This window comes from Hippopotamus amphibius, chromosome 8 (genome assembly GCF_030028045.1).
Source record: "Hippopotamus amphibius kiboko isolate mHipAmp2 chromosome 8, mHipAmp2.hap2, whole genome shotgun sequence".
NCBI classification, from domain to species: Eukaryota; Metazoa; Chordata; class Mammalia; order Artiodactyla; family Hippopotamidae; genus Hippopotamus; species Hippopotamus amphibius.
This window is the reverse complement of record NC_080193.1, coordinates 3,540,119-3,565,466: the sequence shown is the minus strand read 5'-3', so window position 1 is coordinate 3,565,466 and position 25,348 is coordinate 3,540,119. Positions and strand designations below refer to the sequence as shown.

The 25,348-nt window shown below is 51.9% G+C and overlaps 2 protein-coding genes across 8 annotated transcripts in view; one reads left to right on the top strand and one right to left on the bottom strand.

Moving 5' to 3' along the window:
• The window catches only part of LIMK2 (LIM domain kinase 2), a 53,687-nt gene extending 47,437 nt beyond the window's left edge, over positions 1-6,250 (top strand). For all 6 annotated transcript variants that reach the window (XM_057744595.1, XM_057744599.1, XM_057744594.1 and 3 more), the window contains 4 exons: positions 422-596; positions 1,321-1,376; positions 2,388-2,545; positions 4,476-6,250. In XM_057744595.1, coding sequence (XP_057600578.1) covers positions 422-596; positions 1,321-1,376; positions 2,388-2,545; positions 4,476-4,620 — 534 coding nt within the window. In that variant the 3' untranslated portion in view covers positions 4,621-6,250. The remainder of the gene's footprint in view (positions 1-421; positions 597-1,320; positions 1,377-2,387; positions 2,546-4,475) is intronic.
• A 1,172-nt stretch (positions 6,251-7,422) lies between these two features.
• On the bottom strand, positions 7,423-18,077 carry PIK3IP1 (phosphoinositide-3-kinase interacting protein 1). Of its 2 annotated transcripts, XM_057744600.1 has the most exons (7): positions 17,873-18,077; positions 17,672-17,707; positions 16,808-16,924; positions 16,595-16,714; positions 15,513-15,710; positions 15,330-15,408; positions 7,423-9,071 (listed from the first exon to the last, which is right to left on the bottom strand). In XM_057744600.1, exons 1-7 carry the CDS (start codon positions 17,940-17,942, stop codon positions 8,867-8,869), a joined length of 825 nt encoding a protein of 274 aa, XP_057600583.1. In that variant the 5' UTR covers positions 17,943-18,077; the 3' UTR covers positions 7,423-8,866. The 2 variants fall into 2 exon arrangements, with proteins under 2 accessions (XP_057600583.1, XP_057600584.1); XM_057744601.1 differs by lacking the exon at positions 17,672-17,707.
• Between the last annotated feature and the right edge of the window lie 7,271 nt (positions 18,078-25,348).

Sequence of the window (25,348 nt, the reverse complement as noted above, 5' to 3'; positions counted from 1 at the left end):
TTAATCCCTTTTCCACATGACTGCCTTGTAGCTATTTGAAGAGCTTATCTCCTCCACATCCCCCTGCCAAATGCCTCCACCTTGTCTTTTTCTGTCTTATCCTGGTTCTAGCCATGGCCTTAAATCTTTCTGGGAACAAGGCAGGATGAGAAAAAAAACAAAACAAAAGAAGTCCTCTGTCCTGCCTCTGAGTTCCACTCTCCAGGGCCCAGAGCCATACCCCTCCAGGCTCCAGGGCCTCCGCTGAGAACACCCCCGGGCCTGGGGGCTCTGCTGTGTGTAGAGAGCAGAGACCCTGAGAAAACAAACACTGAGCCCTGTTCACTGAGATGCCCCTTTGCTACACTCCTTTTCTCCCCTTCTCAGTGGCTTCTCTTGGGAATGTCCCCACCAAGTCCTGACCTGGTCCTTGTCCTCCCAGGACAAGACTGTGGTGGTGGCAGACTTTGGGCTGTCACGGCTCATAGTCGAGGAGAGGAAGAAGCCCCCAGTGGAGAAGGCCACCGCCAAGAAGCGTACCCTGCGCAAGAGTGACCGCAAGAAGCGCTACACAGTGGTGGGAAACCCCTACTGGATGGCCCCTGAGATGCTGAACGGTGAGTCCTGATGCCCCAGAGGGGAGGTGAGGCCGCATCTCACCTGGGGGCTCCAGGGGAGGCCTGGGAAGTATAAGGCCAGGTACCCGGAGCTGAGGGCTGGAAGGTTTTTATCCCCTGCCAGACAGGACCTCGTAAACTCCTCTCTCCCTGAGCTTAGGCCTGCAAGCTGGCCGGTGCCCCATCCTGGGCCCACGCTGAGGTCTGACTGTGGCTTTTGTGCCCCAAGGGTAGCTGAGAGCTTAGACTGTTTATTGCCTTTTCTTCTCTCTCTGTGCCGAGAACCGAAGTGTGGCGCCCTCTCGTGGACAATGCTCAAACCAGCCAGAGATGCTGGCTGGGATTCTTGAACCTCACAAGGCTGTGAGGCCTTAGAAACAATCCGATACAACCCTTTCTGGAGTCTGCAGCCCAGAGAGGTTCAGGACTTTGCCTGGGAGCACACAGCAGGCAGTGTCAGAGTCCAGATGAACCCCGGTCCAGTTCTCCCTCACTGTTCCATGCAGTTTCACCCTGGGCAGTGTTGTTTCTCTCCAAGGCAGCCCACCCAGGACTGCCTGAGGAAAGGTGATTTTCAGATGACACCTGTCCAGGGCAGCCTCCGGGGCATCCCCACAGAACCTCTTCTAGCCCTGGTTCTTGGCTGTGGCCTGGCCTGGCCCTAGACTCAGTGCAGAGCAGAGAAGGGACAAACCTAACAGCCTGCTCTCCCGTGTTCCCCAAGGAAAGAGCTACGACGAGACGGTGGATGTCTTCTCTTTTGGAATCGTCCTCTGTGAGGTGAGCTCCGGCCTCAGGCCTAGCAGCTCGGCCCCCAGGTCAGAACTAGAGCTCCTTCTCCTAAGATGAGTGGTTGGCCATCAAATCAACACGAGTGGAGTGTTGTGTAGTTTATCAGAGGTCTTTTGACACCTTCAGGTGTCACTGGTGCCATGAGAAGGATTGGGCGGAGTTTCTTCAGGTGAGGAAACCGAGGCTCAAAAGGGGCAGTGGCTTACTCTCCGTCAGTAGGGGGCGGGCGGGACGTGGGACTCCACCAGGAAGGGGAGGGGTTGTCCTTCTAGCTCTTGGGCCAGATGCAGCCTTTTCCCCCGTGCCCCTTCCCCAGGCCATCGTGCTACCCGCACCTTCAGCCCAACAAGGAGAAGCAGCCGCTCCAGGAAGCGCCAGCCCATGTGGCACAGCGCTGGGCTCTGGGTGCAGAGTGAGTCATGGAAAGAGTCCTGCCCTCAGGAGCTCAGCTCGGTCTGTCCTGAAGCACTGAGTCGGGCGCATACATCCAAAGGCTTCTGTGCTTCCCGCAGAGTGAGCGGTGGTAGAAGATAGACGAGGGATGGTTGGAATAATGAAGGAAGGTTTTTAAAAACATTGTCCTAACAGAGGTCAGTTGAACCTCTGCTGTGTACTGGGCTGGCGCCAAGGGGTCTCAGGCATGAATCAGACCTAGCGCCTCCCTTCTCAGGGCCTGAAGTCCGGCAGGGGACACAGGCAGAAGGAGACACAGCAGGGCAGAGTGGGGTATGTGGAAGCTGCCCCTCCAGAGGCCAGTTGGGAATATTGTACTTCTGCTGCAGGGAGGCCTCTTTCAAACCCGCCTCAGTGACCAGACTCTCAGGCAAGAGACAAGTCTGGATTGGAGAGATGGGAAAAGGGGGCAGCCCTCTAAGCTCGGTTTTTACCTCCCTTTCCTGACCATCCATCCTGTCCTGTCCGCACACCAGCATCCCCCTCCCCCTGCCACCTGGCTGCACCGCAGCAGCCCATTCCTGACCACCATCTTCCCACCCACAGATCATCGGGCAGGTGTATGCAGATCCTGATTGCCTGCCCCGAACACTGGACTTCGGCCTCAACGTGAAGCTCTTCTGGGAGAAGTTTGTCCCCACAGACTGCCCCCCAGCCTTCTTCCCCCTGGCCGCCATCTGCTGCAGACTGGAGCCCGAGAGCAGGTTGGAGTCTGCTCCTGTCCCCCAACCACATGGTCCTGGGATGCTTGCCCCAGCCCTCAGCCATCCCCAAGCCCTTCCCAGGCACAGGAGTGGCAAAAGCCTTGAGCTCGAGGATGGCTGTGGACCATCGAAGCCACCTGACAACCCTGACATGCCAGTCAGCAGAGGGAGACGAGGGTATCGTAGCAAATGACCCGGATGTAACCCAGAAACAGCCATTAAAAGAAACTTTTAACAGCAGGAAATTCACCCAAACCTATACTATATGAACAGAATAAGTGTCTCCATATTTCCATATTCCTGTGTCCATGTCCAAACACACACTTGTTTATATCTCAAATAGAGAAAAGTTGTACATTTTGCTCTGCATTTTGTCACTCCCGTCTTCCAGATTATCATTTTTGCCTACTACGTGAAGTTCACTAGGAGACTATATGAACATATAACATATATCACGTAGATGTTCAGGCTTTCCCAGTTTCTCCTTACAGTAGGTACTGCTACAGTGAGCATCTTTATGCATTTAGCCCATTTTTTCCTTAAAGAAATCTTTTTAAAATTACTCTTATTCTTCTCAGGTTATAACCTTTCTTATTACCAAAGTTACCCTGGGTCTTTTCAGGTCTGTGTATTAGAAAACTAGAATCTTTATGCTTCTGCTATCAAAAATTATGTTTCTTTTAAAAAAACTCAAACATTACCAAAACATACAGCACAGGAAGTGGACATTTTCTATAATCTAAGCAGTACTCCCCACTCCCCAACTCCATCCCCCCAAAATAACGAGTTGGCGCATAAGCTTTATTTGTAAATGATTTCCGAAGGTCCCCTTTAAAATTGGAATTTGCTGGTGGGAGGCTCTGAATCTTGTTCCTTCATGAGCTAAAGGACCGAAATCCTTCAGTAATACCAGAACAAAAGCATGAGGAGAAAACGTAAAGCCACACAATACTTGTTTGCTAATATCCCTTCTCAGTCATGCTAAATGTCTGTCTTTAATTCATTCAGACAATATTCCTGAGTGCCTCCATGTGCGAGACGCTGCGCTCATAAGCTCTGGGATGCTGCAGTGAACAAAACCAAGGGGAAGCGATCGACACTAGCTATGACCAGCTGTGTTGAGTGTGAGCAAGTGACAGATGCTATGGAGAAAGGAGTCAGGCCAAGGAAAGAGGGTTGCTTAGGGTGCAAGTTATAATTTTTGACACAGTGATCAGAGTAGGCCTTGCCAAGAAGGTGCCAGGATGTTTAAGCAAAATCAAGGAGGAGGTGGGGGAGTAAGCCTGAGGTGTTGGGTTCCAGGGCACTAGGAGCCGGGCATTGGCTTTCTCCTCGGGAAGAGCTGCTGTGTCCATGAAATGCCCCTCCCAGGCAGATCCTTTACTGTGGAAACAGTCTGAGGACTGGGAAGGATCTTTTAAAGAGCACTTAGTCCAGTGCCACCTGTGATGATTGCATTCTTGTTTTTTTTTTGTTTTTTTTTAAGTTTTTTTTTTTTTTGATAAGGACCATTTTTAAAGCCTTCACTGAATTTGTTACAATATTACTTCTGTTCTGTGTTTTGGCCTTTTGGCTGCAAGGCATTGTGGGATCTTAGTTCCCCAAAAATGGATTGAACCTGCACTGGAAGGTGAAGTCCCATCCACTGGATTGCCAGGAAAGTCTCTGGACTTTCTTTTTTTGAGCTGCCCCCTCGAGCCAGACCAGCCTTCTCCCAGTGTTATTACCTCTCATCTTTATAGCAACCTATGCAGTTACATAACCCGTTTCCTACAGAGGTACACCAAGGTTAAGGGGCTTGCCCGAGGTCAGACACCCAGGAGGTGGTGGAGCTGCAGGCCTGCGTGCCTTCTATGCCACCTCATTGCTTATGTGCCCCCACCCCCCCGACCACCATATCTCACCAGCCTCCAACTCCTTTTCTTTCTAGACCGGCATTCTCCAAACTGGAGGACTCCTTTGAGGCCCTCTCCCTGTACCTGGGGGAGCTGGGCATCCCGCTGCCTGCAGAGCTGGAGGAGCTGGACCACACTGTGAGCGTGCAATATGGCCTGACCCGGGACTCGCCCCCCTAGCCCTGGCCCACCCCCCTGCGGGGGGGCGTTCCACAGCAGCACTGCCCCCTCTGCGCCTCATCCCTGCTGTGGGCAGGGCCGTCCGGGCTTCCTGTGGATTGGCAGCTTGCATAGAAGCAGAACCGGCCATCCCTACTACCTCCCCAGGAGGCGAGCGGGCGCGGCACCAGGGAAACCATCTCCACAGGTTCTAGGGCCTGGTTATTGTCTATAAATCCAATACTCGCCTGAAAGCTGTGAAGAAGAAAACAAACAAAACAAGCCTGGTCCCCCTGCCAGGAGGAATCTGCTACTTGTGACCACTTGGGAACTCCCTGGCAGTGGATTCCGGGAGGCTCTTGCTTACACTAGTCCTCACGACTGGGACCTGCTGGGCAGGATCCCAGGCGCACCTGCCTGTGGGTTCTGAAGCCTCTGGTCCAGCTGGTGCAGGAGGACTCCTTGTGGGAGTGTGGTGGAGAGAGCGGCCATCCGAGGATGTGAAGTGACAGTGGTGCTAGCCCCTTCCACGCCACGTCCCGCCCTCCCCGGGCAGGGTCAGGGGAGCAGGTTTTGAAGTGTCTCTTAGTCGGTGTGTGGTGGGTCAAGCGAGGCGTCAGGGGAAGGGCTGGTTTCTGTTCACCTCCCGGGCCCGGGGGCCACATCGGCTCAAGGGGGAGCTTCCCCCCGTGTTCTCAAACTGAGCTGCTGGAGACTGGCTGGGAACTCCTGGGAACGTCCTTTCTGCCTGCAACAAGCCGTCAAGAGGCTGGGCTGGAAGGATGAGGCCCTGCCCGCTAGAAAGCCCTAGTATCCTGGCTGCTGTCACTCACACCCTGGTGGGCACCTCAGTCAGGAGCCTGGGATTTTGCTTAGGTGGGTCCTGAAGAATAGTGTGGCTGGTCACAGGCCCAGCGTGTGGGACGGGGCTGGGAATCCCCGCAGGCTCCCGGCCCTGTCCTCCTGGCAGCTGCTGCTCACCCCTCGCTGGGCCTGATCCAGGCAGCAACTTGGGTGGCAAGAGGTGGTGGCAGAGTCCAGGGCGGAGGTGCTGGGGGACAGCTCCCCAAGCCAGGCTCTCTGCCTTCTACCTCCCTTGTTGGCAGGCCCAGCTCACGAGCTCCTGGCCCCAGCCTCCTGAGCCACAGCTGTGGGCGCTGAAAAGCCCGGGGGGCACCCTTCACCCTGGCTTCCGGAGCTGGTGGGGGTTCTTGAACATAAGTAGATTTGCCTCCCCATAAGTGTGACCTTGCACCATATTTAACAAATTAGGAGTGGGTTTGGGATCCTACTGCAATGTGTGGTAGTTGTATTGGGGGTGGGGGGAGGAGGCGGGTGGGAGTGATGCAGGAGCACGGTTGCTGTTCAGACTGTCTTGTTGTCGTACCTGTGGGGTGATATGTGAAATGCTGTACATAGACTTGATGAGTTGCGGGACTGGATGTCACCTCTGGCCAGAGTTTCCTTGCTGTCTAGACCATACTTAGGTGTGGAGTGTGCAGGTTCGTTCTAGGGTCGAGCCCTGGGTTCCCAGCAGCAGCAAGGCCGGCACTGTGTGGCTGGCAGTGCCTCAGCGGTCCCTGCAAGTGTGGGGGTGGTGGGCCCAAGGCGGGCCATCGAGCAGACCAAATAAATTAAGCAGTTAACATAACTGATGACGCGGAGAGTGAGAAACTGACTTGCGGCCTGGTTCAGGGAGATGCACGTGGAGGGTGTGCTGGCCACTTTGAGGCCCCGGCCACATGACCGCACGGCAGGGACTTCTCGTGCCCCCCAGCTCTGATCCCCCTCCTTACACAGACACCAGCCTGCTCCAGAGAACATGCACGACCCACCCAAGGCAGCCCCAGCCTTGCGGCAGGTCTGACTCCCTCCTCCCGGCTGAGTCATTCCTTCTGGGCCATACACTCCTGTCCTCTGACATCCGTGCACGCCCACAGCCGGGCCATCCTGGAGTCCTCTCTGCAGGGCTGGGTGCCACCTTCATGATGGGAAAAAATGCATGCAAGTCACCCCCACCCTTGGTGTTTCCCTGCAAGTCCTCGAGGGGAGACCTGTTTCTTGCTTCCACACGCCGGGACTGTCGTGGAGGGTGACAGTTGGGCAGGAAGATGTGATCTGGTTTATGGGATCCTGGGCACCATAGGTGTCCACATACCCAAAGGTGAGTCCAACTGAAGGGCAGGATCTGGTTCCTGGAAAAACTGATACTCTAGGGTGCCCCTTGATTCTAGAAGTATAGAGCAGTGTCTGGGTATGGGCAGAGGTCACCCTGAGTGTTTCTAGAGGCTGAGAACCTACTGCGAAATCCCTGCTAAAATGCCCAACAAACTTCTGTCGGTAGCTGCTTCTGGAGCCCGAGGAGTCACCCCCGCAGGGACCTTTCTCAGCCCAGAGCTGCTCCTGGGAGCCTGGGGACGCACCCCACTCTGCACATCCATCCCTCCTTCAGCTGCTGCAGCACCACCCCCGTGACCCCCGTCTCCAGCTCCTGCCAGGGGCTGCCTGGATGTTTAACTACCTCCACCTCAGAAAGAATGCTGAGGGGGAAAGGGTGTGCAGTGACTGGCCACCCTTTGGGACACCGCACACCCTCTTTCCTGCATCTTCAACCTGAAAGGCTCCTAGTGATGACAACGGAAACGCGGAGGCTGCAGTTACCAACCATCCAGCTGCTGCCACCTCCCAGGTGCAGGGCCAGAGTGAAGGACGCAGAGCCAGAGCTCACCATGCGGGTGTGGACAAGGTAACCAAAAACTTCCCAGCTTTTGAGAGGAGTGTCCTGATACCCCACAAAAACTTGGCAATATGGAGGTTTTTTTTTTTTTTTAATTTATTTATATAAGTCAAATGCAGAGCAATTTCCTGCATTTTATATGCAGGTGTCAGAATGAGGTATATAAAACACGTACACAGAGAAACGCTTTTATAGAAAAGTAGAAACCAGTAATGTTTTCTTCTGCATCACTACCAAAAAGGGACCCCCCCCCCCCCATCCCCAAGGCCTCAGCAAATCACTTCCGGGAGCAGCCTGTCAGAGAGACCAGGCCCCACTAACCCCGCTCTCCACGTGGGGCAGGGGCAGGGCTTTGGGAAGGAAGCTCTGTGGATGGGAAGCAGTGCTAAGGCCTATGAGGGTGACATCAGGGTCTTGGGGCTGGCCATGCCGGTAGCTTCCTCTACGACCCTGAGCATCACTTTCCCCTTCTGGCTCCTCTGTCCAAAAGGCTTCAGGAACTCTAAAGTCCCTTCCAGTGGTTCTGTGATTGTTTTACAAGTTAAGGGTTATGACCCTCACCCTACTGCCCCGCAGGAAGTGCTGACCTGCAGGCCAAAGAGCTCCCTGCAGATTCGGGCGGTGGCAGGGGCCAGCCCTGAGCCCTCCATCACCCTGCCTCCGAGTGGGTCTCCAGGTTAACCTCTTAAGCAGCTCACAAGGCCCCACCCACAGTGTCATTCCCGTAGGTCAGCTGCTGTTTCACCCCTGAAGGATGAAGAGAGGTCACTGTCCACCCTGAAGAGAGACCATCTGGGGCACCCAAGGCCCACTCGGGTCCTGTGGCCTGAGGCCGCTGCAGATCCTTCTCTACCCTCTTCCTAAGTGGAATGTTCAGTGCGAGTCTTCCCTTCCTTTCCTTTCAAAATAGGAAGAGTCCCTGGGCCCGGACTCGGCCCACGGTTGTAAAGGCACATCACTGCCAGCAGCCCCCTCCCTAGCCTGTTCTCAACCCACAGTTCTGACTTTCCTACAGACTCATTTTCATTTCTCAGAGGTCAGTCGGGAATTGCATCCCAAATATTTAAAAAACTAAATATATTTTTTAAGTGTTGCCTCTGGACCTACGTGACCTGCGCTGTGAATAACAGTGTGCGCCACTCAAGCCCACGGAGAACACACGGGAAGGTGGAGGCTGAGGCCATCCTGGACGATAAAGCACAGAGGAGCCAGGGGAGCTCCTATCCGCCCCTGGTTCAGTTCTGGGGCACAGGAAGCCCCCGTCAGCAGCACTGCTGCAGGGGCGACCGCTGTCTCCATCCACAGGCAAAATCCTGCTCCATGGGACAGAGAAAGAGCATTGGCAGGACCCTACCCAGCCTCACTCTCAGCTCACAGTGCCACCTGCTTCTCTCTTAGGATTCACCAAAAACAAATTTTAAAAAAAGTAGGGAGTTTTAACCACAACAAAAAGTGTAGATCCTCCCAGCTGTAGGGGGGTAGGTGGTCCTGCACCACTGTCTGCATGGGCTGCTCCCCATCGTGGGGGGCTCAGGCACCTGGAGTGCCCGCCTGGCCCATGAGGGGAGCACTGCCCTCCTGAAGGTCAACTGGAGTCTGGCTGGCGTGGACCACGACAGTCTTCTCATCCACGATCTCACAGGTGGGGTTGGTGAAGGCAGACAAGGGAAGGGTGATTCGCTGCATCTCCCTCTCACACGCCTTCTGCTCACGCTGCTCCTTCAGGTCCTTGCCCCTGGAAGGAGAGAGGGGCGTTCAGGTTGTGCCTCCCGCACGGCTCTGCTCATCAGGTGGCATCTTGAGGCCCGGCAGGGGCTGGCCACGGTCACAGCCAGTCAGTGGCTCATGGCCTAGATTTCTGTTCTGACAGACCGCCTTCACTCAGCAGGGAGCCCCTAAGCCTCACCTGCATGCAACTCACACAGCTGCATTGGGGCTCAGTGAAGATACTGTGGGGGAAAGAGACTCTTAAAGCAAGATGGAGTTTTGCTTTTTCAGCCCAATGTGCCATGAGACCCAGAGAATTCTCAGCCCTTACTCATAAAGCTGTCAAGAAAATTAACCTGACCATCCTGTTCTGAGATGTCTTATCCAAAAGTCCTGGAAGGTGGGAGCCCTGGCTAGAAACAGTGACCATCCCCTGTACATGCAGGGGGCAAAAAGGACTCTGAGGGCCGCTCAGGTTAATGGGAAACAAGGAGACAGTGACCATGGGACCCCTGAGTTTTCACATGCCTTCCAATTCTTGTGGTGCTCAGTGACCCAATCAGGCCGTGGTGTTGCCCCATTTCACTCAAAGTGCTCGCTCCATGCTAAAGGCTTTACATGCATTATCTCACTGCATTCTGAACGCTAACAATTAGGTCTCATTCATTTTATAGATGAGGAATTAAGTCCAGAGAAGTTGAATTCTCCAAATGACATGGCGGGCTCCAACCCAAGTCTGTTGGACTCTGGCTGATGCTCAAGAGAAGTTCTGACCTGATCAGTGTCACCCCCAAAGAAGTGGCAGGGCAGGGACTCACACCCCCAGTCTTCTGGCTGTACATGTAGGGCCTGCCCCACTGGACCTGGCTACCCCCACTGCATGCCAAAGGGCTTGGTGTGTGCCTCGCACACTGCACACCAGAACTAGCACCCAGCGCCCAGGTCAGCCTCCTCTGACACAACAACTAGACGCATGGGCTCAGCTGTCAGAGGAAATCTTCCCAGAAGGAGCCTACCCCAGAGGCCTTGAAACAAGCAGCTGATGGATAACCTGGTGCAGCAAACTGCACCTGAATTTGGCCTGTTTCAGACTCCCCGGGGAGAAGGCCGAGATCAGACGGATTACACAGCTATCACCCTGTGAGGTGCAATGACAGAAGTTTCCAGACTGGAGAAGAACACTGAGAAACCAGGGGCCGGAGGGGGAAGGGCTGACACAGGTGCTTCAAAACTGCCTTTCAAGCAACCAGTTCTCTGTACTTGGACCAGCACAGCCTTGGCTGTGTGACACTTGACCTCGGGGAGCCTTGGTTTCCTCATCTGTGAAATGGGGATATCTGCCCCCAAATAAGATAATAAATGGGAAAGCATTTTGAAAACAGTGGAACTGCTGTAAAACTCAGGAGGCTGTTATGATTTGCCCTGAATATGACTTGACTCACTAAGCAATGTTATCTTAATCTGGGTTCCCAGGGAAACTCTCCTACTGACCAGCCAAGGCAAGTACTGTTTATGTGACCTCAGCCACTCCCCTCCTCTCTGGGCCTTTCATCATCTGTAAAACAGGGAGTTGGACCTGATAACCTCCGCGGCCCCTAGCATTCTGTAAGATCCTGCGCCTGACATGTGCCCTGACTCCCTATTTCTCACTATAAGGTCACAGAAGTCAAACCGGTGAGCTCATCTCCCTGACTCACCCTGGGTGGCCCAGTTTCTGAATGTGTGAGCCTGCAGCTCCCACCCATCCGCATCAGGCTCTGTACTGGATGCCACCAACCCCTGCAGCAGAGGAACTCCCAGAGCGCACGGAGGGGCCACAGAGGGCCAAGGGGACAGGGCTGTCTGGACCAAGTGCATCTCCACTCAGAGCCTGGGATTCACTTTGCCCCTGGGTCCTGCTCATCAGTTACAGCTGCTGCCACATCGAAGAAAACACCTACCTCTGTAATCAAAAACAAAAAGCTAGACTCTCCAAGTCTGCCCATGTAGGGAGAAACTTGGAAGGTCTGGGTTTCATTTTATTAAGGGAGCCCCCAAGCCAGCAGAAGACCAGAAGGCCATTTACACAAGAAAGAGCATGTGCCAGGAGTCTTGGGCCTGAATTTGAAAATCTATGGGGCTGGAAGAAGAGCGAAAGCAGGAACTCATGCTTCCTGAGGACCCACTAGGGTGTCAGGAAATGGCCTTCCCATCATCCAGCATGAGAAGAGCTACCTATGCACCTACTGGATGCCATGCACTTTATACATGTACCATCTTTGTTCAGTTTCCACCCAACTTTACAAACCGCAAATATCATCCACATTTTAGAGATGAAGAAACTGAGGCTTTGGGGTCTGACTCCAGAGCCCAGCTTTCTCAGCTACCTCCCTTACCTAGCCTCTGGCTGTGGTCAGCCGAGCTGTTGATAACAGTCAGGCTGCATCATACCCAAGTCTTCAGTGGGAAAGAAAATCACTTTGGATTAACAGGCAGAGCTGGGCTGGAAGGGCAGTGAGGGTAATGAAGATAAGGAAGGAAGCAGGTGCTGGGACTCACCTGGATGACAGTCTCTTCCATTCAGAAGCCTCAAAACACACCCAGCCCCACGTGCCTCCTGCTAACGGTGCCTGTGAGTCCTGGAGGTGCGGTGGCTGCCCCCAGCCCCTCCTGAGGTCTCAGAGAGGCCACCAGACCTGCTGCCCTGACCATCAGGCGGCTCAGCCCCTTCTCACCACCTCTGGGGGGTGGAGGCAGCCAGGCTGTTGTCTGGCAGCCAAGAAAGAACAAAAGACTTATTCATTGACTGGGCTCCTCTGTGAAGCAGGTAGAGTGGTGTTGACTTACAGTTTTTCCCTTGCCTTTTTATCAGAAAATAAACGCTCCCCCCAGAGCCAGAGCACAGACGCTGCACTCCGGACAGGGAGCGGCAGACTGGCCACCTGAACCTCGTGGCCCAGACAACCTGGACAAAGACCCACCAGGCTGAGCCCCCACCCGCCCCCACCTGCCGCCCTGCCTCCCCTGAGAGGAAGCCTGATGCCTGCCTGCCCCTCCCGGCCAGGGGAGAGCTCCCTCCCGGTAGCTCCACGGCCTTTGTGGGGCAGGGGTGGGGCAGGGCGGTCAGGGCTTGCAGTAATTCTATCCTGACTGCTCCGGGGCCAGAACTGGGAGCTGGGCTGGCCAGAGAGAGCAGGTGTGGACAGAGCTGCGGCCTATGTTTGACATCCTCTTGGGGCAGGGGAGGCCAGGTGATTGGAGGCACCCGAGACCATCTTTAGGCAACAGAGTTTCCTTCAAATTATTACTTAACTCTGACCCACTGCTCTTTTCCCAGTCAGCAGCGGTGCTGTGCCACGCTGCTGCTCAGGGCAAGCTCCTCAAGGCAGCGAAGGTTAGGAACACCAACTGCCCAAACTACACTAACTTCATCCTCACAACAAACCTATGTGGCATCTATTAGGATCTCTGTTTCAGAGATGCGAAGGCAGACGCAGAGAGGTTCCATCATTTATTCAAGCAAATGGCAGATTTGGGATTCAAACCCAGGACTGCCTGCAGCCACCACCAGGTAATATTGTCTTCTTTAGGAAACGCTAGAGTTGGAAGGACCATCACTAACCTCCTGCCCCTACACTATTTTACAGATGAGGAAATCAGAGGAGGCAGATGACTTGTCCACTGTCACACCCAGAATTGGTGGCAGTTCCAGAACTCGATTCTGGCTCTGTTGACTTTTAAATGCAGCTATTTTATTTTGGAAGTTTCTATTTCTCCTAGTGTCAAAGCAAACTGGCATGAAGCTCCTGGGCCTCATTGGACTTTTGAGAGCTACTGGCAATCCTCAGACACACCTCACTGGCCGTGTAGCTCGGACACAGAACTTAACCTCTCTAGCTCTCAGCTCCTCACTGTAAAACGGTGTAAAAGTGGTCCTTCTAGTGTGGTCATGAGGCTTGGGCGTGATCGACAGGGAAGGGCATTCAGTGGGGCCTCGCTTATTAAGAAAGCATGCAATAAATGCTGGCAGCTAGAGTGGTTATTTAACCTGATTGTGTCCTGCTGTTTACATGGTAATCTGGGGTGGGTATGGGTGTGTGTGGAGGGAGGATACAGCCCCACTGAACAGACAAGAAACGGAGGTTCAGAGAAGTGGCAGGGCCTGCACTCAGCAGCGCTTTCCAGGACACTGTTCTCTGACTCTGGGGAGAGATGAGGGCTGAGAGCTTGCCTCCAGCCCTCATGCGGTTTCCTGTTGTACCGTCTGTGCTCAGAGCACTTTTGCCAAGGGAAGGGGTGGTCTGGTGGTTAGTGATGGGAAGTCTGGTGACTTGGTGCCTCGCCCTGAGTTTACAAGAAAATAAATACAAGTCCTCGGGAAAGTCTCGTGACAGCCTAGAGGAGCAAATCTAGAAGAAAAAGGCTTGGCTTTCCTCACTGGGCCTGAGAACTGAGCTCGCAATTAAGGACGTTTAGCAGTTAGTTCAAGCACCTGGAGGCCTGGACACTGTCACAAGATTGGAGGCGAGCCAACTGCTGTCCAGTGGCTGAGGAAGAAGGAAATATTTCAACCGCTAGACTCAGCCAATACGGTTTGGATCTGACTGTGAACTGTAACCAGGGCCTCCCCATCATTTCCTCTGACTCTGTGAAATGACAAGCAGGTGCCCCTGGACCTGCCAACGTCAACCATCCCACTGAGGGCAGCAACCTTGCACTGGGAGTCAGGAGAGCCTCTTGGGGCAATACTTCCCCTCTCTGAATCTGTGCTTCCCGAATGATAGAAGATCAGAGAAGCAATGGGGCCCAGAGAGTGCTAGTGCAGTACCCACATTTTACGGAAAAGAAAAACAGCTGTGGTTTACTTACTACTCTGGGCCAAGCAGACACATGCCTCAGCTACAGCAGTGCCCCAGAGTAGCAAACAGAAGCAACTTGCCCAGTTAGTGGCAGGGCTAAGACTTAGCTCCACCAAATGCTAGGTGTGTGACCTCAAGCAAGGTACATATCCTCTCTTGCCTCAGTTTCCTAATCTGTAAACTGGCGATAATAACAGCATTTACCCGACAAGGGGGGTGACTGTGAGGACTAAGTTAAAGCATGCATATCAGTTTTGTTTGGTTTTTTTTTTTTGGCCTTGCTGCGTGGCATGCAGGATCCTGCTTCCCTGGCCAGGGATAAAACCCTCACCCCCTGCAGTGGAATTGTGGAGTTCGAACCCCTGGACCACCAGGGAAGTCCCAAGCATGCACATCATCTGGAGCAGTGCCTGGCCTCTGGAAATGTTCGCTGTGGCTGCTGTTGTCATTATGATTCCTACCCAACACTTCCCCTTTTCCATCTGTAAAATGAGGAGGCTGACTACCTCACCCAAAGAACACCTCAGTTTATTTAATGCCGGGTGACCCACTAGGGCCATGGGCTCAGACGTGGTCCTTACCCCTGGAAAATGCAGGCCACACATCCCTTCCCTTATAGGAAGCCTTCCCAGACCACAGAAAAGAAACATCACACATGCTCAGGACTAGAAGGCAGATCCCCTGGTTTTGCCCAAGATTTTGACAATAATATTCCCAGAGTCAGCCAGTGCTGTGAAAACAGGCACAACTCTGGTTTATCGTCATGCATCTGTCACAGGCTTTGAGAGCCTTTTCCACATGGCATCTCGAGGGACCTCTCAAAATAAGCATTCCTCCTCCTGCTGTCCCAGCTGCAGGTCATGTCCCTGAGTTTCCAAGGTAGCCTCTCTGGCTTTCTCATATGTGGAGAAGAGCAGCAAACAGGCTCCCTGTCCTCCCACTCACTTCCTTCCTCCGGTCCTAGAGAAGATCCCACTGCTTATGGCTCAGGACATTCAAGCCCCAACTGCAAAAGCAGTAGCTGGGAACCTTTTCTAGGAGCAGAATTTTATAACTCACAGAAGGAATTCGACCTCTGGGTCCCTGCAATGAGAGCCCCGCCTGATTTCTGCAGGGCCACTCACTTCCACACCAGGCACACTGGACTGGACAGCAGGGAATGTAGTGTCAAAAAAAAGCTGGGTTTGAATCTAGCCACTCCCAGGCAGTATAACCTTGAGCAAGTTACTTCACCTTTCTGATGAAGGCTTCCTCACCTGTAAAATGGGGAACAGGAACCCCTACCTCATGAGGCTTTTGGGTGAGCAGTAAAGGCACCAAAGCAAAGGGTTTGTCCAAGGTCACCTCGTAAAGACTAGAACCAAGTCTCTACATCTTGAGCTGCCTTTCCTCTTCCAACACCTCGCTTCCTTTCCTCGCTCAGAAAGCCCAGAAGAGAAGCTACTGACCTCTTGTAGGTGTAACCGAGGACGATGCCAGCTCCAATGCCAACGATGATCACCATCATAGTAATGCCCAGCACATACCCTGCCAAGGACAGGACACACGGCATACCGTTAGCTCCACCCTAGAGAGTCAGCAGATATTCCTCCATGACTCAATTACACAAGGACAGGGGTGGGCAGTCATACCCAGGGTTCCCAGGTCCTTTTTCTCCTTGGAGTTCACCCGCACCCGCTGGCTGATCCCAATCACTGGCTGCACAGCAGCGGCCTCGCTCCGGGCAGGCAGGGCGTTGGCAGGAGCAAACCCCTGCACCTCATCTCCTCCACCTTCAGAAGCCTCCTCTGTTTCTGTTGTGGAGGTTGGCGGGCCCTGGGAAGTGGTCTCTGGAGGTGAAGGGGGAAACAGCTCTCATAAGAGAGTGGCCTGAGTCTGGGGGGAGATGAGGGGGCCCACCTTAGAATCCCCCATACACATTGAAATCAAGACAGAGCACAAGACTAGGACTAAGGGCTGCACCATAGCTGGGACGAGGCAAAGCTGAGGGGAAGGCTAAGAGAAACGGCCTCTCCTGCCTCCCATGCCTTCATACGCTCAAACCCTTGCCATCTTCCAAGGTCCAGCTCAGTTGCCACCTCCTCCAGGGGTCCCCCGCTCTATGCCAGGAGACAATCCACGACTCCTCTGAGCAGCTCACGTTTGCTGAGCCCACGCTCTGTGCCAATCCCTACGTTATATGCTCACATATCCCATTTAATCCTAGAGAATCGTCCTGCTGCCCCGAGAGCCACAAGCCTGCACTCTGGAGTCTAAGAAACTTGGATTCAAGTCTGGACCCTGCCACCGCCTTTGCCAACCGCTCAACTTCTCTCTGAGGCTCAGATCCCCCACACTGGTTCTTGGGGGTGGCGGGGGGCTGTGAGCAGAGTGCCTAGACGCTCCACGAAACGGCCGGTAAGGGCGTGGACCCGGGATGCGCTTCTCGGGGCGGCTCCCAGGGCGGTGCAAGGGGCGGGGAGCTCGGCCGAGGGGCGGGGCCTCGCCGCCCACGGTTGTTTACTAGGCGTTCGCGGAGGATGAGCTCATTCCGGGCGGCGGCGCCGGCCAATGGGTTTCGGGCCCCGCGGCCTGGAGACAGCCCTGGCCAATCGGGCGGCGCGGGGCGGGGCCGGGGTGGGGCGGGGCCGGCCGGCGTCGCGCGGCCGCACGTGCGCTGCGGGCGCAAAGGCCGCTCCCTGGACTGCCTGGGCCGGGGGTCCCGGGCGGGTACCTTGGCAGCGCAGGTCCTGGCAAAGCCGTTTCTCGGGAGCGCCGGCCTCGCCGCTGACGTAGCACCAGGGCCCGCGCGGGTCCTGGTCCGGGTTCCGGCAGTAGCTGTGGTTGCCGGCGCCTGGGAGGGGAGAGAAGGCGACATGGGCCGGGGCCGGGGCCAGGACGCGGCCGCCGCCCGCCCGCCCGCCCGCCGCCCGGGACGGGCACTCACCCGACTCGGGGGCGGATGCCAGGCCGCTCTGCGCGTCCAGCCAGTTGAGGCAGCGGAGGCCCGGCGCGGGGGAGGGCTGGTCCGCCCGGTACAGGTGGCCGTGGTCCCAGAAGCAGCCTGTGCGGAAGAGGAGGCCCCCCCCCCCGGACAGGACACTGAGTGGCGGGCAGGGGAGCCCGGACCCACCCTTGCTGAGAGACCTTGCCCTCACGTGGAAAACCCCGCCTGCCTCGCGGGGCTGTGGCGAGGCCGGAAAGACAAGGGAGGGAGAGCGCGTGAAGAGCCCCCAGCCGGTGCCCGGCCCCTAGCACTCTATGTTAGCTTTTTTTTTCTCTCTTTTTTTTTCTTTTTGTAAGCCGGAAAGCACTGCACAAGTGCAAGGGGTTGTTGCTCTGGAACTTGTGGCCACTTTGAAGGAGGGTGCGGGGCAGCCCTGGGTTCAGGTCCGTCTGTGGAGACGGTGGGAGTTTGGGGTCGGTGGGTGGCCGGACCCGAAATCCATCCCTGTGTTGTCACCCCATGTTACATAAACTCTTGATGTTCCCTTCTCCGTGGATGTGGCCACACTTCCACAGGCAACCCTCATTCCCAAAAAAATTCTACAAAAGCCTTCATTCAGTCACGCAAAAGAGAGCCTCACACGGAGGGAACCTGCCTCATCGCTGCCTGGATGTGACTTCAAACTCCCACTCCCCTCAGCGGGAGAGCCGCAGGAAGGGGCTGGGGAAGGAGGGCCTGCGCTCTGGTGACACCATGCAAAACCCCTGAAAAGAACAGGACTTAGGAGTAGGGGAGATGAACCCCCAAGTTCCATCCACTCATGAACCACAGGCAAGGAAAAGGAAAGAGAAAGTGGCTACTTGCCTTTGTTCTTAATGGCAAAGATGGAGCTGCAAGCTCCTGGCAGGGAAAGGAGAAAGGGAAAAAAAAAAAAGGCTTTCATGGGACAACAGGAACCTGCTAAAAGCTCCGTTTCCTGTCATCTTCCTTCCTGCTTGGGAAACAGGGAGCTTTACCCTTTCTGCTTCATTAAGTTGCTGCAGAAAGGAAAGAGTGTAATCTCACCTCCAGATCCGTAGACTTCTGCCAGGAGCATGTTGCTGACAAGGATTGTTTGCAGCCAGGCCAACAGCATCCTCACTTCCTTCGTCCTGCAGGTGACCAACCAGGGTCCAACCGGGGTCCCCTTGGTGGCGGCTCTGCCTCTCGTTCCCAGCCTTGCAGTCAGACCTGCCCTTGTTATGCTCTTCGGGTAAACAGCCTCTCTTTAGAACTGGGACCTTCCCAGCTAGCTTGCTGCAGCGAGGTGGTTTTTTTTTTTTTTTTCTTTCTTTTTTTTCCGGCTGAAAGGCGCCTCCTGGGTCCTAAGTCTCCTATGCCATGCTCATCACTCTACCCTTATTCAGAGAGGAACTCAAGCCAAGCGAAGAGAGACAGAAAAGTTCAGGTCGTGCTTATCAGTGGTTCAGCTTGAGACCTGCACTGGCTGCCTCCCTGGGGGCCTTTCATCTCTTCTGTTTCCATTTGTGTGAGTACAGAAAGAATAATTTTGTCAAGAGGCATCACTTGGCGGGGTGGGGGGGAGGGCAGGGAGTTTGGAATTAGAGTCACTAAGGCAGAACCACTGAGGGAGAACATGCTAGCTACACAAGCAGGAGGAACTCAAGACCATGGATGGGGCAAACATCAGGGCGTCCAGGTGGAAGCAGCTCTTCATACCCATTCTTGAAAAAGGAAAAGGGCTTCTGTGGTTTATGCATGTTTATAAACACTGACTCTTTTTTTTTTTTCTTGTTAAACAGTGTAACTTTGCCAGAGTCAGATCAGTCACGTTCCTTTGCTTGTATTGAGGGTTTGGGGTGTCATATATAGTATGAATGCAGAAGGGGTCTCTTTAGTTGAAAATGCATGCCATGTAGACAGTGGGACATTTGCTCAGTTATTTTTAATAGTCTGGCCTTTCTGCCTGCCCTGAATTCATATAGAGGAAGCTAAATAAAATGTTTGCCCCCTCCCCCCCGCCCCCGCCCCCATCCCCACCCTGTGGGAATTCCATCTGCAGCAGTTTATATCCATCATTAAACCTCACCACATCCATATGACTGAGACCTTTTGGAAGTTAGGCAACACGGTCCTCTTCCTGTTTGGCTGACAGCTTCAGTTCCCAGGCAGCCTCAGTAAACTGAGAGATAGAGCAGGGTGATTCGCCAAGACTACCTTGTGACTCAGGCAAATCTCAAAATAGAAACGGGAGACTGTTTCGATCTGAGGGCTTGCATCTTGCCGGCAGTAATTTAGGGAGGAGGAAAAAAAATAAAAACCTTTACCACATAAGTTTCAAAAGTTTTCTCAGGGAAGAAAGCTAACGTCAAGCCAACAAATCTGAGATGAATTTGAACTCACTACACTCATTTCAGATGTGGAAGGGGACAGAGAGAAAATTTAGTTTATTATTTGGAGAAGTTTGCTGCCAATATTTGGTTCCTTCCATCAATTAAATAAGACGTGTTACTTTGTTTTTGCGATCACTCTCCTGTCTCTGCACACAAGCTTCTGATCCTCTGACTCCTGACTTGGTGTCCACTGGGGATTACACCATGGAGTCTGTAAATTTACTCACACACACACACACGTACAGAGATATGCTGAAATTTTATAATTTAATAATTCTAATATAATATTCAGGGGTCTTTTTTTTAACACTTCATTAATTTTATAGAAATTTTAAGCACCTGCTATAACTACATGCTAGATATAGTTCTGGATACTGAGATACTGAGAAGATATCTGTGAACAAAAATATTTGAAATCTCTGCCTTTGTGGAGCTTATATTCTAGTTGAGAAAGATGACAAATCTGTAAAACATCAGGTGGTCTAAAGTGTTATGAAAAAAAGTGAAACAGGGTAAGAAGGAGAGAGTAATGCAGTGGTATTTCACTTGCTAAAGAAAGCTTTAACTATTTTCAAGGAACCAGTAGGATATTTCTACAGGAAAAGGGCTGAAGGGGAAGGTTCTTTGCAGTTTTCCTTGTGGGTCCTGAATACTCTTATAACACTGCAAGAGACCTGTGATGCATATTGTGTTTCATTACATAAAATATATCATCTTGAGAAAATGAAAAAGCAGTTCTAACTTCAGAGTAGCAGGGGGCTCCTTCCGTTGGATTATAATACTTTTCCTTCTGATTACAACAGAGACGGTATACACAGGCCAGCCCTTGTACCATTATGTAGGCATGCCAGGACTTCCTCCTCAGAAGCCCAAAGATCCTTCACCTGTTGCTGTTATCTAATTTTTCTATTTAAAAAACTGCTATCTTCCCTAACTTACACACTTTGATGTACAGCAAAACCATAGATTGTGCTGTGTGTCTTACCAGCAACAGCACTGCCTGGAAGAGATACAAGACAGGGCAGGGGAGACTTTCTCAGCTTAGTCATCTCTGCTTTTTCTTCCTGGTAACTACGACATTTATCAGGGTGATTCGATTTTTTTCGAGAATGACGGACTTGTTTCTCAACCCTTCAAAGGCGTATTCTATTATAATAGGTTCAGTACCTTCCTTCCTCGAGGAAATCAGATTAAGTTCAGAGATGTGCCTGTCATCATCATTGATGATGTTTTGGTCTTTTTCTTAGGATCCAGATTTGAACTTCGCCTCAAATACTGGTGCAATATAGCCATATTTTGTGGCTTATAGTTATTGTATTTGTTTATTTATTTATTTATTTTATAAATTTATTTATTTATTTTATTGGCTGTGTTGGGTCTTTTTTGCTGTGCGTGGGCTTTCTTTTTAGTTGCGGTGAGTGGGGGCTACTCTTCACTGTGGTGCGCGGGCTGCTCATTGCCATGGCTTCTCTTGTTGCGGAGCACAGGCTCTAGGCTTGTGGGCTTCAGTAGTTGCAGCACATGGGCTCAATAGCTGTGGCCCACGGGCTCTAAAGCACAGGCTCCACAGCCGTGGCACACGGGCTTAGTGGCTCCGCCGCACGCGGGATCTTCCTGGAGCAGGGATCAAACCCGTGTCCCCTGCATTGGCAGGAGCATTCTCAACCACTGCGCCACCTAGGAAGCCCTGTATTTGTTTATTTTTAATTGGGGTATAGTTTCTTTGCAATGTTGTGCTAGCTCCTGCTGCACAGTGCAGTGAATCAGCCATATATATACACATATCCCCACCTTTTTGGATTTCCTTCCCATTCACGTCACCACAGAGGCCTATAGTTATTCTCAACTTCAGATTTCTTCTGGAAATAATACTGCAACAATAATGTGATACAGCACTACCCAAAGAGTCACTCTGAATTGTCTATATCCTGAAGACAACGTTGGGAAATATTCATATTTTACTAAATATTTCAGATATGTTTAACTATTGGTTTCATATTAAATCAGTGCTAATCCAGAAAGACAAAACTGTACAGTTAACTCAGGAAAGAGCCTCCAGAGCATTTCCCAAGAAAGATGGGCAGTTCATTTTGAACTTAACAAGAGCTCTCAGGAAGCCATAAAGCTGTTAAAAGGCTTAAGAATCCTTTTTGTCAGTAAAAGGGCTAAGGTGTTGGTTAAAAAAATCTTTGTGATAAGATCTAATGAGTTGGGACTTCCCTGGTGGCCCAGTGGCTAAGACTCCATGGTCCCAACGCAGGGTGGCCCAGGTTCAATCCCTAGTCAGGGAACTAGATCCCACATGCTGCAACTAAAAAATCCCACATGCCGCAACAAAGATCCCACGTGCCGCAACTAAGAACTGGTGCAGCCAAATAAATATTAAAAAATAAATAAAAGAAAAAAAAGATGTAGTGAGTTGACTCCAGATATTCTCTCCATATGATGTGCTATAGAAGTGGCTACTGAGATTTTGCTGAGAGATACTAGGGTGCACAATTGCAAACTAAACAGGGGATGGTTTTATGAAGCTTATTAAGGAAATCAGAATCCAGTCAGAAGTTCTAAACTCCGCTATTTCTAAAGTATGGCCTTTAGTGAGTTAGAGTACATCCATTTTGGTACATAGTTAAGTGTTTAATAAACGTTTGAAGTAAAGGGGAAAAGCATGCGAGGAAAAGAGTCTAATAAGCTGTCAGAGAATAGTAATTTTTTAAGGGTAAGCAAATAAAACAGCCAAGAAGGCTTGTGGATCACAGGCTACTTTCAGAAACAAGACATTCCACATTGGGGAAATGAGGGGCCACAAGAGCAGGGAACTTGGGAACGTAAATCACATCACTGGTTTTGGGAAATAAAGGGAAGTGTGAATTCTTGAATGAGAGCAGCCTTTGAATTAGAGGCCAGCCTTAGAAAGCATGGCTTTCGCATTGAGGAAAACAGTCTTCCGTGTCAAAGGGAGTGAGCTAGAGAGCATACACTGAATTGACTGGTAAGACTAGGCTGTCAATGTTCAAGGTAAATTAACTCCGTAAGCTACAATTATGCTTCTTTTGGAAGGGAGTCTAATATTCTCCAATCTCAGTAAACTGGATCTGCAGCTTTTAAAATTTATCAGCATCCAGCATGGGCTTTAGCACAGGTATTTAAGCAAGAGAAGCAGTGTAATTAAGCGTGCAGGCTTTGGAAAGACCTGGGTTCCAGTCTCAGCACTGCAGGGTGATCTTGGGTAACTTACGTAGCATGTGTAATTGCAGGTTCCCTTAGTCTCTGCCTCAACTACTGAAGCCCATGTGCCTAGAGCCCGTGCTCTGCAACAAGAAAGGCCACCGCAATGAGAAGCCTATGCACCACAACGAAGAGGAGCCCCCACTCGCCGCAACTAGAGAAAGCCCATGTGCAGCAACGAAGACCCAACACAGCCAATAAAATAAATAAATTTATTAAAAAAAAAAAGTGACATCTGAAGGGGATGTGCAGAAGCCTGGCCGTGGAGGCTATCACCGTGGCTAGTGGAGCTCTCAGGGTGGTGATTAAAGTGAAGCCAAGAAACAAACACATGAAGCCAAAGAGGGAGACACTCGCTGACCAGGTTACGGGGGGTTCCCGAATGTGGACTTTATCCTGAAGGCAGGGCAGATCCAGTGAAGCATCTGACGTACGTGTTAGTGAGATGACTCAGGCCCCAGGGTGGGGGATTAGGGAAGCCAGGGCAGAGACAGAAGACGGAGGCGAGGCCGTTGCAGTCAGTGATCTGGGTGAGAGAATGGTGGACTGGACCCAGAACTGAGTCAGGCCACCTGGGTTTGAATCCTGCTCTGCCACTTAGTAGCTTTGTGACCTCATGCAGGTTATTTAACCACCCTGTGTCTCTGTTTCCTAATCTGAAAATTGGAGATGACAGTAAAACTTACCTTAGAGGCTTGTTGTGAGGATTAAAGCACTTAGAATACAGCTGTCCTGGCTCACAGCCCATGTTCCATAAATGTAGGCAGTGAGGCTGAGGATAGGCTACATATGGAGGAAGAAGAATGAGAGGACTCTGTGACTGAGGGGGTGTCGGGAACAAGCAGGAGGACCTAAGGAGGTTGGCTTTGGTGTGGGAGCTTGGTAGGCGGTGGTGCCATTCGCTGAGTTCAGGAGCTGGAGGAAAAGCAGGCTGGGGGAAGGCTGAGAAGATGTGGCCACAAGTGGGTGGCTGGCAACCAGGAGAGTGTGGGTTAGAGAAACCATTTCAGGAAGGAGGGAGGGGTCCGCATTGCTAAATGCTGCCAGGAGGGACAAGTAAGAGAAAAGCTAAAAAGAATACGTCGGGGACTTCCCTGGTGGTGCAGTGGCCAAGACTCCACGCTCCCTATGCAGGGGGCCTGGGATTTGATCCCTGGTTGGGGAACTAGATCCCTTATACATGCTGCAGCTAAGAATCCGCATGCTGCAGCGAAGACCCTGCATGCCGCAGCGAAGACCCAGCGCAGTCAAAATAAGTAAATTTTTTTTTTTAAAGATTTCAAAAGGTGGAATAATTTGAACCCACTCCACTGTTACTCTTCATTCCCTCAGTCAGCAAGCAGTTGTTGAGCACCTTCTGTGTCAGGGGCCGCTCTTCCTTTTACCCTCAGTTCCCTCCTCTCTCTCTCCCGTTCTGCACTGTCAAAGTCACTGTTGTCTTTGCCCACCTTTCCCCACAGCTTCATCCCATTTCCCCTTAAGAGATATCCTTTAAAGAATTTGTATGTCTGGAAATGTTAAAAAGCATTGTAATATGGAATCTTCAGACTCTGTTACAGTAAAATGAACAGAAAAGAAAAAAATCCCAGACACAACCCCAGAGTGACTGTGGCTGGAAGGAAATGCACAGAGGAGGGAAGTGAACATCTTATTACTGTGAAGCCCAGATAACAGAAACGAGTGTGTTACGGGGGCGTCGTAGGTGGACTCAGTTTGGCCCCAGCACGGCAAGACCCAGACTTCAATGATAGGACGGTAAGTACCAGCTTCAAACACTCAGTTGTGTTCTGTGACTTTCCAGTGAGGTTCCTACCCGGCGCTTCCTTCTACGTTTACCTTAATGGCTTAGCTGGGACTCGGCCATCGAGGCTGAGTGTTCTTGAGTTGAACGCAGTATTGGCAGCAGCTTCCTTATTGTCCTGATATTAGAAATAGAAATTCCGCCCAGTTGCAGCCAGGCTGTCGCTGCCCAGGGCAGTGGAGGGGCGTTTCCACTTTCTAGGAGCTTGTCATTTCCAACACTGACTAAGTGGCCTTTTGTCACCTTCACAAGTCATCGGATTTATGAGAAAGCTTCCCGTTCCCAGAGTGGCTCTGCCATCAGCCGTTTTACTCTGCTTTTTACTCTGACTTTCTGCTCTCTAGGCCACAGTAGGAAAATCTGCTCCAGTAAACATGACGTTGTTCACACAAGTAAGGCATCTGGAAGAATGCCTCACACGTATGAAGAGCTATTAGCACTAATATTATTGCTGTTACTGCCACCACCTCGGGTTAGAAGCTGAAGCCCAGCCAAGCCTCTGATTTTGCTCTGGTTATGCTTGGTGGCTTAAGAAAATCCAAATTACCTAGAAATGGGGTAGAAAATACTTGCTGTCCTCTGCATTTTGTGGTCATTGTCAGCTCAAAGAGTCTTAAAAAGGTCAAAGTATTATCCCTGTAATATATTTACTTGTTAGAGCTTTAACACCCCCTCTCTGAATTCCTGAGAGACCCTAGTCCTGACTTGACAGTGGGATGGATAACCGGAAATCTCTGCATAGAGAGATGCATGGCCATCCAGCGTTTACCAAACAGTGGCTCAGCGTTGGGCAGTAATGAACATCATAGCTCACGTTATTGAGCACTTGCTATGTGCCATATACTGTTGTAAGCGCTTTTACATGTACTGTTTCATCTATTCTTCGTAAAAACCCTAGGTGCAGGACCCATCCTCATTTTATAAATGAAGAAACCATCACAAAGAGGTTAGGTAACCTCCCTAAAGCCACAAAGATGATAAGTGGAAGAGCCAGGCTATGTACCCAGGCAGTCTGATCCCACAGCCTTTGCTAGTCGCCACTTCACCGTGCTGACAGGCAGAGCCCTGGGTCTGAGGCGGAAGTCCAGTTCTGATCTCAGCTCCTTCACTCCTTCACTT

Coding starts and splice junctions, on each gene's coding strand:
- PIK3IP1 (XM_057744600.1), bottom strand. CDS start 17,942: ATGCTGTTGGCCTGGCTGCAAACAATCCTTGTCAGCAACATGCTCCTG. Junction 16,925..17,671: donor CTTTGCCATTAAGAACAAAG/GCAAGTAGCCAC, acceptor TCTTCCGCACAG/GCTGCTTCTGGGACCACGGC. Junction 9,072..15,329: donor CTCGGTTACACCTACAAGAG/GTCAGTAGCTTC, acceptor CTCTCCTTCCAG/GGGCAAGGACCTGAAGGAGC.